At 42.7% G+C, this 13,765-nt stretch overlaps 1 protein-coding gene across 4 annotated transcripts in view; it reads left to right on the top strand.

Moving 5' to 3' along the window:
- nav3 (neuron navigator 3) overlaps nt 1–13,765 on the top strand; it is a 407,174-nt gene that overhangs the window by 102,368 nt on the left and 291,041 nt on the right. For all 4 annotated transcript variants that reach the window (XM_047575822.1, XM_047575819.1, XM_047575818.1 and 1 more), the window contains one exon: nt 8,939–9,396. In XM_047575822.1, the coding sequence (XP_047431778.1) occupies nt 9,328–9,396 (69 nt within the window). In that variant the 5' untranslated portion in view covers nt 8,939–9,327. The remainder of the gene's footprint in view (nt 1–8,938; nt 9,397–13,765) is intronic.

Raw genomic sequence — 13,765 nt, 5'->3', positions numbered from 1 at the left:
GTTGGAGGGAAAAGAGAGAGAGAGATTATTCTCCAAGATGAAATTCTGGGAGGGAGAATGGATTTCAAGTAGTGACTGATAAACAATAAGAGTCTGTAGAAGTAGAAATGTAAGGAACAACTGAGGCATTTTGAATTTCTGCAGGTTGAGCAAGAAACTAGATTTGAAGAAACATTTCAGAGTGGATCACATGTGTTAGAAGAACACGTATCTCAGTTAGAAGGGGAGTGCATTGAAGTCGGTTACGTATTACTTGACACACACGCACACACACACACACACACACACGTATATATATATATATATATATATATATAATTAAAGTATCAAATATTACCTGGGAAGATAATTGTAGTACTAAAATGTAACAGAAATTTCTTATTAAATGTAATTCAAACATAATGATGACATATTAAAACACTATATCTATGAATAAATAACCCATAATTAACCAAATGATGCTGTGCTTCATAATTTCAGATTTATTGAGTGTAATTAATTAAATATGCACGTCTGTGAAAACACAAGGAGAATATAGAAAGTCCACAGAGAAAACCCTCCACGCTGATGATGACCTCAGCTAAAGGTTGCTTCCACCCACGTAGAGCGGAACGCTCATGGAAATGATGTTGTTTAGTTTTAGAGGTCTGTGTATGCAGAAACTATGCGTTTTTGTGTCAGTGACACAACATCGACTCCCAGTCTCTGACCAACAACTAGAAATTTCTTGGTCACGGTAGCTTAGTTTCACGTAGAAATACACAAATAAAAGAAAGATGAAATGAAATGAGATTAAAATAAAATAAAAATCCAGCCAAAATGAAAAGAACAGAAGAAAACTAAATAAAAGCACCATGAAAAGAAAAAAAAAAAAAGGCCAAAAACCATGGTGATTCATTTTCGCCACAGAAGAAGGACAAGTCAGAAAAAATAACCACTAACACGCTAAGAATAACCTAAGAAGGTAAACATCTAGGAGCTACGGTGACATGCTGTCAACGTAATGGTCCAAATATTCGGCGGCTCAACTACAGTTGGGAGTCGTTTCAATTTCAATAAGTGTGCAACTACTTGACGTAAATGACTCGTCGGAGCCCTTCATTAACGTTTTAGCCGGGAAGCCTGACTAACTTCCCCCCTTACACATTTTTTGTGGCGGAAAGTTGGTCTGGAAACCATTTGTTGGGAACTTATCATGCTCTGGTGAAGACCTGCCAAAAAAGTTGGGGCAGGCTTTATGTGGCGATGGATATAAGAGTCTGAGGGCTGTGGATTTGAATTTTATGAAAAGAAAATGGCTGGCGGAGAGAAATGAGCATTTGGATTTCACCATCACACCTGTTATAAAAGATACTAAAAGCAAAATACCTTTGAAGGACAAGAACGTTACCATTGACCTTTATTCATTCTGATAAGAATTAAGTCTTTAACTTCCTGTTAATATATGATCTTAGACTCAACTATTTCAGTTTCATATTGAGACTGATTGTTGTTCTGGATACCTTCATACTGCAGTGTGCTGAGACTTCAGGTTTATTTCCTACCGCACAGAAATAAAGATAAATAACACTGAATTCAGGAATGAGAGGCTAACGAGAGAATAAGTTAATGGGATGGAAAAGTGAAAGAGCCAAAGCCAAAACATTGTCGTAGTTGGAGGGTTGCTGTAAAAACAGGAATGTGTCTTCTGACATTTTGTGTTTTGTGCTGTTGTTGTGTCCAACTCTTCGAAAATTACACACCTCTCCCCTTTTAAGTATGGTTTTGCCTTACCTTTGTAATCCCAGAACGAGCTGCCTCCCCAACAGTGTCACATTTTTACTGTGAGTGCACATGTTCGATATAATTAGTTGTCCATTTTTTGTTTACAATGCTGGAATCTCGCAGTGATTCCAAATCCAAAGCAAACAGAGGTGTTTGGTTTGGCAGTTACCGTTGTACTCGCGAGAGTCCTGGTATCGTTCCTGAATCGCTTTCTCAGTCACAACCAAATGCTCGTTTTCTGGAAACCAGAAAGCGGCGCGGCGCCGGGGAAAAATGTCAGGCTCGGGCAAGTGTGCGGAACAAAACAAATGGCGCAGAATTGACACTTCAACGTGTCATTCCTCAAGCTAATGAGCTGCTGTTCTCGTGTCAGTCTTCACCTTCACAACAGTGATTACACCGTTAAAGAGAGCTAGGACGCCTGCAGCCACGAACAGACGTATACACACACACACGCCAGGCTGCCTCCTCTCCTCTGTTACCGTGACAACAGAAAGAAGCCAGGGTGCACATTGTTGCTCCCACACCAATTAAAGATGTTGCTAGCTGCGACTCTGTCAGTCAGCCCAGTGGTTGTTTGCATGTAAAATCACACGAAAAAAGTCAATTGTTTCTAGTTTGCATTGCTTTGATTTAGCTGTTAAATGCATCTTTAATTGCAGCGAGCGTCGTTCCTCACGTAGTTTTTACATTCCGTCGGCTTAGCCTCCCAGGCTTTTAAATCGTCCCACCTGCTTGACTTCCCTTCTGTCTTCCCTCGTCTCTGTCGCTCCATCTGCCTCCTGCTTGTCTGAAATCTCCCCTTTAAGTCCAACCGTGTGATATGACGCTGACGACGGATCAGAGGTGTATCTGACGGGGAGTCGCGTGGATGCTGCCCTTACATTCAGTCAAACTCAGGGACTCTTGCCGCGGGGTCTGTGCAACTTGTTTGCCAAATTGCTCCTGCGGGGAGCGGAGCGCCTCGAGGCTTCCTTAGCTGCGCCATTAAGACCCAATGACCAGATAACACCTGGAAATGATCTGATCTTAACTTTTTGGTGTCTGGAACAAAGGAAGTTTGTTACTTGAGCATTGGAATTTCAGTCATGTATTCTTGCATGTGGTTGTTTTGCACTCGCATAACATATTACAGCATCTGTTATTGTAGTTAATGGCTCAACCCAGTCTTACAATGCCTGCTGATGGTAATATCAGAGAACCGAGCATTTCATGGACCAGCCACAACAGTGTTCTCACTATCTACAGGAGACATTTGTATTGACTGATGCCAGTGGAAAAATGTTTGGCTTTGGAGCCTGACTGTCCGGTATCCTGAAAGATTTTCTGTGGTTAATATCCATCATACATAATCTGGACCATTAGGACCACATACGCTTTCTATGCACCAGCATATAGCCTCTGCTGGGCCTGTGCATGTTAATGCGACAATGCATATTTTGCACATCATTAATATTTACTGTAGTATCTGGTTTCTTTGTTCCCCCATATGGTTCATATTTAAGTGCTGCGCCGAAAATACGCTGTAGTGCAGTCGTTGATTTTTATAAAGTTACCAGTTATTTTATGATGCATTTGTACAGAAATCTTCATGCCTTTTTTTGAGTTTTTGAATATTTTATAAAGACTCCCTGCGTATTTGGCTGCGGCTTGTTGCGAAGCACCTTAAAGGTTATATTAACCGTTACAGCCTGCGCCGTAATGTACTCATCTTACCACGTTCTTGCATGTGTTATAGGTTCAATAAAAACAACATTTGATGAAACAAATGATCATTCAGTGCAATAAAGTCCTGGCCTCCTCTCTTGCAGTTTGGGTAAGGTTGGTTTAAATGTGCTGAGGTTTCTACAAGGGAGCTGCCCAATGGTCAGTCCCCAAAGTCCCCAAAGGGCTATAATGTCTAGCAATGGATCCCTAGTGCAGTTATAGCAGCCTATAAGTAATAATATAGCCTGTAATGGCAGTAATAATAATGGAGCCTGGCACAGTATGGCTATTATATTACAAATGTCATAATCTGTATGAACATTCAGATTAGCCTGTTTGTTTTTTATCCTATTAATCTAGAGATAGATAGATTATGGGTGTAATTATGTGTACACCTTAGTTGCTTGGAAGCCAGACCCAACACAATTAGTTTACAACAAAATGACTCTGATTGGTTGTGGGACTACCTAATTGCAGACAGAGGTATTTTTTTTTAATCTTTGGTTGAAATTGGTTGAAATTGGTTGAAACAAGCCCCCAAACCAATTCCAAAAGGTGTGTCATCAGACAGTATATTCTAATGACACCTTATTGGTAGAGATGAAGTTGCTGCTCCACTACTCAGATGGATTCATCATACTACACACCCAGCAAAGTGTTTAATAGTATACCTGTGCCAAGGACAGTTTGCAGTATAAATTTGTTTTAGTGGCGGTGTCGGCTGTCTTTTGATTGGCCGTGGTTCCCACTGAGGCCGATAAAATGAGGTCCACGCTGAAGGAATGCCATTAGAGCATTATAGCATTTTAATGTGATGGGGGGGCGTTCTTTATGTGTGACCTCTGACCTGTCGAGGTGATAATTTACGACCCATGCTCACCCCACCCTCCTGCTCTCCCCGAGGAAATCAGGCCGGATCTATGGCCATCATTTACATCTTCTTGAATTAAAGCAGCAGTGTGTAGTTATGGCCCCAGGCCTCATGAATCAAACTTTACTGACCACTTGGAGAGTTACACACCCGTTGAATACCAAATGCTGGTGAAAGGCCACCGGGTTGGGGGGGGGGTATGTCTAGCATCTGTGGAGGGTGAAAGTAGGATTAGAAGCGCTGCGCTTCATAGCTGGGATGAAACTGCACCGGCTGCTCCTCATAAATATGTAGATTACACTTCCAATAAGATTCTTTACAACCAAAGGGGATTAAAGCACACGTTAATATTCCCTTAAACAATAAATATGGGAACACATTTGACAAACAATTCAATTGACTTATTTAACATCTGTTTCTGCACAGGTAAATGAATTGGTTCATGAAAAATCTTATGTAAGATCATAGTGTGTTGTTCAGTCATTCATTTGTGAAAATCTATTTCGTAGTTGTAGGTAAAACACGTCTCAGTTGTCAATAATGAAGATTGGATGTTTGATTTCCTTTAAGTCAGAGTCGAGATGATGGAGAGAAACAGAAAGGAGAATCGACCGTGTTGATTAAATCTGCCTTTTACAGAAGATGCCAGAACTAGTCTTTTTTTATTATTTATTTATGTATTTTTATCACTAATTGTAACTTTTAAGTTCAGAACAAACTGCAGGAGAACAGCATGTTAGTTGTTGAGCTGTTAAACAAACCACAAAAAATGGGCCAGGATTTTATTTGAAATTAAATGTGACTCGTATCATTTAATTATATGTTTAATGTAAAATGACATTTGTCTTTTGGTGCTGTTAAGTCTGTGAATATTACTTGATAGTTTTTAACCCAAAAGCTGGTCAAAAATTGCTTTAACAGACAGACAGACTTTAATTAATTAGACTGTACGGAGCCCCATAGGTGACATGGAGAAAAATGAGCTGAGCTGAACTCCGTGATGCGACTTTGTTTTGAGTCCTGGTGTCATGTTTGCTGACTCACTGTCACACTGACATGAATTAGCAGGACGTCTAAATGCCTGCGATGAAAAGGGCCTGTCGCAATATTGGGAAAAAAAAAATTGCAGCTCTGTAGTTTCTCTGAGTTGCGTGTTTGTCGTGTTTTCTTCTCCTTTTCTTTTTTAGTAGGTTTAATTAGTTTGGGGAGCGGCTGCGGCTCAGTAGGTAAAGCGGGTCGTCTACAACCCAGAGGGTTAGTGGTGCGGTTGGAAATGAGTGGGTTGATGTGTCATTGTGACTGGAGGCCTTTCCGAACTAAATTGGACGGTGCTATGTAAATAAAAGACCAGCTTCCGTTCATTTAGCTATGTGGAATAAGTACTTGGAGGATTGTTGCAAATCTAGGCATCGTGCAAGGTTTTTGGAAACCTAGACATTCCAGACAAGCCTTTGACCTGCCAGGGGATTTTTTCCCCCCCTGTTGATTCTGTCCTTGCCTCACAATAAGGGTGCTCTGTACCTGCTGTTGCTTGTCAGGCAAAGCAGATGGAGAATGACCTCTGGCCCCAGTGGCCTATATATAGGAGGGCATCTCGTCAGTCTGCGACAGCCTGCACCGGCTAGCCTCTTCCTCGCAGCAAACAGAAAGTGTGCCATGGCATCCCCTGTGAGGCTTCATTGTTTCTTTTGTAATATTCAAGAAGGCAAAAAAAAAGGGGCAAATTAGCACTCATGCAGTATGCATGAGTTTAGAAAGCCCCCCATGTAATTCCAATGCTGAGGGAAATGAGGAAGTCTTGGGGCAATGCAGCTGTGCTTTTAGCAAGTTTAGCGGATGCAGTATTATTGCCTAGATAAAAAAAAAAAAACATTGTGGTGTTTCTGGTCTAAGGAGAACTTAATTTTCACCTATCACCTATCGCAGCGAATATTCCCTGTGCAGTCCTTGTTGTTTGAGGCTACTATGTAATGTAATGGAAAGCCATCCCCCTGGTACATGGAAGCAGTGCTTTTTACAGCTTACTGTAGCAGCTAACACTTCTGGGTTTCACTGGAAAATCTTGTTGGGCTCCAGTGTTCAATTCATGATGTCCTCTAAGAAGTGAACCAGTCGGCGGCATATGACACGATCGCCCCTAAGGAACTGACAGGGCTGCGGTGTTATGTGGTGCTCTGAGTGTTTAGTGGCGTAGAAGAACTATTAGGATAAGGCTGGTGTTAAAAAAGAGATGAGGTCAGCTTCCCTTATGGCCTCAGTGGTGTTTGGCTGGGGAGGTTTTTTTTTTTGTGCAGCCTCGTCTCATGGTGTGTTACCTTGAGGGATTATCGGAGTGTGTGATTGGCCAGCTGCTGAGGATGGATGGTGGCTGAATTGCAGAGCAAAGAATATAGATTTTAGTGACAGTGTAATCGTGTTTGTGTTTCTTTTTGTGAGTGGGGCGCTGTATTTGTGCTCGTGTGGTCCAGTTGTTTTGTGTTTTGCCTTCAGAACAAGGAACATTATTGGTTTAAAATATGTGTGATGAGATGAAATCATGGGAAAACTTCATGTTATCTCTTATAATATTACTGTATGAAACTCTTTCCAGAAATCTCACTTCCCCCTCTCACAAATTATCATTGTCATATGTAACGGGAGCTATATAATAAAATAACGCAATGGAGTCACAAGACGAGTACAATACAAGAGATTGACCGTAATGTTCATCTTACGCAGACAAAACAAAACAGTAAAAACAATATGAACACTGCAAATGGTACAAGTGTAGACAAACCGTGCAAACAGTGCAAACAATACAACACAGACAGCACAATGCACTTATAAAAAGACGCTACACAACAACAGAGCAGTGCAGACTAATAAGCAGACTAACACATTACTGTAAGGTGACTGCAAACTGATTAGCAGCACAGTGCGTGCAAAGGATGCATAGTGTGCAAAAGGCTGTGTATAGGCCATGATCTTTGTGTGAGTTGTCTCTGTGCATATTGTGTTCGCCTGCTCTTCATTAACTTACAATTTGCAGCTCATCACCAATGGTTGCAAACAGGACTGAAATCTGATATCTGCTGGTCCTATTAGCCTCCATTTTCATTTTTCTCAGGTTTCTTTTAAACTTGTTAGGTCTGTGTTGTCTGTGCTACAGTGGCTACAGTACACAAAAGGCCGTTTGTGCTCTTATGTCTAATTTTCACATGCGTTTCTGTAACTCTCGAACGCTTACTTCCTATTTATTGTAATCTTTGTGACACTATGACAAGGCAAAAATGCAACGCACGGCAACTCTAGAAAACACATCCTCATCAGGTTGATTACATCTGCGCTATGAATAAAACACCAGATGATGAAAAGGCTGAAATAAATAATTAAATATTATTAATGCCTTCAATATGCAAAGTAAGAGAATATTATCGCATTATTTGAATTGACAAGCTAATGAAAAAGCAAAAGGCTCAAGATGTTCAAAACAAAAGCCACTGATTAGTAGCAAATGCCAACAAAAAGTCATGAAACAACAAGCTCGTCCCAGTCAGGTTCATCATTTGTAAGTCTTCCCCTGGAAACAGTTCAGCCGTCGTTCACGCCTCATGCTTCTGTATCTGCTGTTTTTTTTTTTTTTTTTATTAGCCCTGTACGTGCTGTCAGTTTGATGAAGACGTTCCTTACTTTGCTCGCGTTCCAAGTCGGCGAAACCGTCGGTGCAAAGCGGCGGATGTGTGTGTGTGACGTATGCTGCGCAAAGGTGTTAAAGGGAGGGTCGATGGGAGAGTTGGCACGTGAGAGATTTTATAGCCTGCAGGGCCAAGTGACCCTCGCATAAAACAGACCAGGACATCCTCCAAAACAGAGGGACGGTTGTCACACCCCTACAGCTTCCAGTCCCTGTGCTAAGCTAAGCTAATCGAATAATAAGCTTCCTCAGAAAAGGGCTCGTGTGCCATATATGCAAAATAAATCTGCAAAGCGTAAGGCTATATTTTACTAAATTACCAACAGCAGTGATTAGTGCCGTTAAATAATGAATTAAAGGCACATTCACAGTTTGTTCGTACGGAGTCGTACTAGTGCCTGAGAATAAAGTATGCACACACTGGCAAGTTCGGGGTTCCGTTCCCAAATCCCTCTATGCATATGTGTAAGACCTTTGAATGGAATGGATGCGAGTAAATCGAACAGACAACTTGAACCCTTGTGGAGTCCACAGAGGGGCCGGCCGCCGACCCTGTGGTTATCTTTCCATGCTTGGCCCCGTCCCAGGGTGTGAGTTTACCCGACCTCAGCATGACTCAGTCCTTCCCCCCGCTACTTTTGCTGGAAAATAGGTTTGGAGGAACAGACAACAATCGAAAACAATCGCTCAGCGTAGAACAAACAGCATGTAGCAGAGGCTTTTCCTTTCCACTGTCTCTCCCAGCACCATGGCAACATTCACTTTGATATGCAGATACCCCTTGCCATTTGTACAGTGCAGCCCCAAGGGGAATATTGACTTTTCGAAGAGGCAGAGCTTTTTGCATTAATTGTGGAGCTAAAATTGTGCTTCTCTTTTTTCGGCCTATTGTGCATCTGATATTATGTCTCTTCTATCCCCAGATGTGGAGGCAGGAGTGTTTGCTGGAGCCAGGGGTTGCACTCTGAAGAAGAAGAAGCGAGCGTAGCTGTTTCCTTCATGTGAAAGTGAGAAAGCTGGAAGTCCTCACCGGCGTTCCCTTTGCTCCAGTTATCATTATGAGCCTCTCTCGGTAGCCTCAGGCTACCTGTTTGGAATCCTTCTTTCTCACAGATTCTCCTACCCGATAATAACGCTCAGAGACGCACCTTCCTTTAGCCTCACAAACCGACCCCCCTGCAATGGCTCGCCTGTGTCCGGGTGAAGGCGCGAGCCGGACACGGGCCCTCGTCGGCAAACTGTAGCAAACCGGATACTGTTCAGCTCACTTCCCGAGATTTCATTCTGGAGTTATTGTTTACCTGGACCAGGGATGGATGTACCGGAAGCAAGCAAGCATGGCAAGAAGTCGACGAGTCAAAAGCTGGAGGATCAGAAAAAGGTAGGAAAACCTTTCCCGCCCGTTCTCCTTTTCTGCTACAACACGCTCTGCTGTTCGTGTGATGCGCTTCCACACAACTTATCGGCTTTGGTGTTTGCTGTTTTCCATTTTTGCGTACGTGCGAGTGAAGGGATGAAAGTTTGTTTATCGCCTTGCTTGTTGTTCTCCTTGTATAAAAAGGAGAACATGCTGGACCAACTGCTGCCGTTGTCTGAATTCCCAGTAGCTCCTTCGCTCCTAATAGCTATTTATAAAGACTACGGGAGTAAAGGTGGAGATCCCCCCCTCCATCCTCCCCTTGGCGCCTCCAGTCTTTCATCTCAGCTCGTGTGGCGTGGCGGTGGGCAGGGCCTGTCCCAGCCTCCCTCGGGAAAACATATTTACTCTCTCTTTGAAATCCTTTTTATGCTCTGTCCTCTGGGGACCGGAAAGGAATAGCACATGAAAATGGGACAAATAGTTTTTCTGTAATGTAGTGTAATGCAGTCTAATGGCCTCCTGTTCTCTCGTGGCAGTTAGGAGAGATAGCGGTGAGATTAGCCCGGACCTGGTTTTGAGTCTCGCTTTAAACGCCGTGCTTTGACCTGGACGGGTCGGATTCGTCTGTGGCTGAATCGATGGAGAGAACTCAGGCGTCAGGCCGAGTCCACGGTGTCTGCAGAATGTGGGATGGGAGGACAGCAGCCCCTGTCTTTCAGGTCAATAAAAAAAAAAAAAAAAAAAAAAGTAGTAGCTTGGCTTTATTTAGCAGTGTGTATAACCGCACACATGCTCAATGTCCACTTAGGTTCATCTGTTCTACTGTACATTCTGATCCTTTTTACTCCCCATGGTAAAGTTAATCGTCTGCTTTTAACTCATCTGTTTTGGGGCACACTTGTAACCATGCATGCGCCGTCCAGGGAGCAGTTTGGGGAGTTGGGTGCTTGCTCAACGCCCCTCAACCTCAGGGGATGCAAACCAGTGACCTTATGTAACCACTTCTTCCCAGTGACGGATGCTTCTGCTGTTCTCTTCCCCTCCTCTCTTCCTCTCTCTTCTCCTCATCTCCCACATTTGTTTCTGTCTCTACCTGGCCAGCCTCAAACAGATGCATCCACCAACGTATAAGCCTGGTTCTGCTTACGATTTCTCCCTTACCACTGTCTCTAGCTGTGTATCCAGCCATGGCTTGAGACTATCGGATTGTATTTGAGGCTTTATGAATTAAATTGAATGCTAAGTTGTATGTAGATATATTGAGAGGTGTTTCCAGTGTCCTTCCCCCTGATGTTTGTATGTGAAGAACAAAAAGTCCAATGTACCTAAAAATCTGAATGTTGTGGGTACATTCAGTCTGAACATGGTAAAATATCCATGGATTTCTAAAATTGGAACTTGCAGGAGCCAACAAGGACGTGCCTTATAAGGACTCCTTTGGCCACATGGCCACCTGCTTACGGACTAAGACAAAATACACAATGCACACGCTGAATAGAAGGCAGGAGCAGATGCTCACAAACAGACTATTCCTCCGTCCCCGTCTCTGACCTGATTTCCTCTAACGAAGTGCTCCTGATAAGCGTAATGATTGCCCAGGCGAAGGACCGGGGACATCCGAGCACGGCAAACGCGCAGTAATACATCATCTCTGACATTTGTTGCACTATTAGGGTCTCATAAAAAAAGATGATTGGACTTTATTATTATTTTTTTCTTCTCTCCTTTTTAGGCCCGAGTGCATTCTGGGAGTGCTCTTTTCCTTTTTTCACTCTCTAAAGACGCACGGAGATGTGTTGCTCTTTCTGCTGCCAGGCAACAATGTTTTACTTCCACTTAGAGAAGGCACAGAGCCAGTGGTGAATTCCTGCCTTCGGATTTGTGATTAATTCTGGGCGAATGCAAAGTTCTGGAGTTGATGTAATAAACAAACAAACAAACAAAAAAAACATTGCTTCAGACGTTCATTTAGATTAGTTATAATCACACCGTGTTTGCTCTAAAGTTTTTCCCTACTAGTCGGCCTTGGTAGCTTCCACATAAACGTGTTCCAATCAACAAGAAAGCCATGAGTTGAGGTAGAAAAGCCACAAGGACGCTTACAGGGAGGAAGCTGAGATTGGAACTGAGCACAGAGTGACATCAATAATTCATGGGGTAAGGGGATTGATTTGGCACACTTTGGCTGCCATTTTTGATTTGAAGACCTCCGTCCTGCCCTCCAGCATGTGGCGACTGTTGCCTTCAGGTGGGCAACGAATGTGTTCGTGCGAAGCTTCCCAAGGTGAAACGTTTTCTGTGCTTTACGCTTACGTGCACGTTGTGACTTCCTGACTTGATCAGTCTCATCCTCATAGTCTCTTACTCTCAGCCTTCATAGTTGAAAACCCGACAAGAGACATATGCTCTTCTTGCAACCTGTGTTTGCATCCGTCCTTTCTTCGTACGAACCAAAAGTACAGAGAAAATGACGGGGCTTCTGTGCCAGGAGCTCATTAAATTACCTAAAACACTCCTGGCATAGTGACTTCAGAAAATCCCTTTCCACCGCCAAGAAATAATGTGAGCAATTTGTCAATTTTACACTTTTACATATATATTTTTTTTAACCTTAGGATGAATGCAGACAGGTTTATTCCACCGTTTGCAGTCTCGGTGCTATAATCTAGCCACCTCCTGGTTCCTATTAACGTTCAGACCTGAGCGCTGGTATCTGTCATCAAAGTTAGCGGGGCTCTTGCATCACAGCGGTTTGGGGAAAACGCTTCAAGGTTTTCGATTCAGTTTGCAGTTTATCTCAGTGGAAAAATAATTAGCGCAATCTCGATGTGTGAAAGGCAAAAAAAGAAAATCCCAAAAGTCTCAAACCAAAGCAGCGGAAAGCTGTGTTTCGTGTTCCCATCACCCTGGTAGTCTTTATCTGTCCCTCCCTCCCACACTCTCCTCTTCCTACCCTCCCACACCTTCCTCTCTTTCCCTCCCCCACTGATTTGCTGTCTTTTTTTTTTTTTCCCAGATGGATAGTGCTTCTCGTTTTCACAACTGTCCCTCTCGATTGAGGAAGTTGCAATTAAGACTAGGCTGCTTACCTGACCACGAGGGGAAGTCTGCTGGTATTGGACGGTGGATGGTCATCCATATTGCTAATTGCCAATCACTTGTGTGCTTTGCTTTCTCTTTGCTATGACAGAGTTTATCTTTTTCAACTGGTGCACTCTTCCAATACGACTGTACGTCCTATACATATATAAATATATGTCTCCTGCTTCAACTATATATTCCAGCTGGCCCAGTTGGGAGGCCATCTCTGAATTCTCCCAGAATTAACCGTCCGATCCCCTGTGGACTCATGTGATGGACTGTTTTCAAGCTGTGGAGGGCCGGCTGGTTGAATGATGAGTGAATAATTTAATACCAGATTGGTTTGTATTACTGGAATTCAACACATTCCATTGTATCGTAGCACTGATGTCAGATCAGAGGATGCGCTGACAGTTGGTGAGAGCATATGCTGACTGAATAATTCATCTCATATGTTCGTAGTCAGATGTGCTCCATACTGCGCACAACTCCAAATGGCCACGTTTGGCATCCTATATATCATCGTAAAGCGCGGAGCAAATGTTGAATTTGAAATGAACACGCGGGACTTAATTTAGCCTTAACAAAATGCTTTCAAGTAGGCTTGACCATCTGTTGCTTTCAGAATGCTTTCAGAAATGTGTGTGTTAGGTCGCAGTCGACTCCAAAACCGTCGTCCAACTCAGATAATGGTTCGCTGCCTTTAAGAAGGTTGGAAAGTTCCTCTGAAATCATTTTGTTCAGCTTGTTAGTCATTTAACATGCTACATAAATCACTTGCTCTGTACATATTTTATTATTGCTTTCTTCACTTGGGTTATGGTTCGTTTGTGCAGCATCTGTCATTTTGTGCCTGTGAGTCAAGAGGGATTGAGACTTTTCCGCTGTGCTGTTGCAGCTGTATGCTTAGGTTACGTTGTGAATTCCATTTAGAATCAGCACAAGTCGATTACAGTGAATCATACTCATGCTGTCTTTGCTAACTCATGGAAAAACATAGTAAACAACACAATGTTTCCTAGGTAACAGTAAAGGTTAGAAATGGTTTCTTTGTTATTAATCCACTATCTATTAACTATTAATCCACTAATTGAATAAATAAAAATATAATAATTTGTAGCGCTTCTAATGCAAAATGGCGTGTATCCTGCAAACACATTTAAGACATTGGATATTCTAAATATAATGTACCAAGACGCAAGCTGCAAGTTGAGGACAAATTGAGAACAGAAGTATTGACCGAGGGCAGAGTTAAAAGGGATATTTTTAGAGTTGGCACATGCCAAAGTAAGGAGGCTGCTGTGTCTGT

Source organism: Mugil cephalus, chromosome 22, assembly GCF_022458985.1.
Source record: "Mugil cephalus isolate CIBA_MC_2020 chromosome 22, CIBA_Mcephalus_1.1, whole genome shotgun sequence".
Classification (NCBI taxonomy): domain Eukaryota; kingdom Metazoa; phylum Chordata; class Actinopteri; order Mugiliformes; family Mugilidae; genus Mugil; species Mugil cephalus.
The sequence above is the reverse complement of the archived record's forward strand: the minus strand, read 5'-3'. Positions and strand labels throughout refer to the sequence as shown.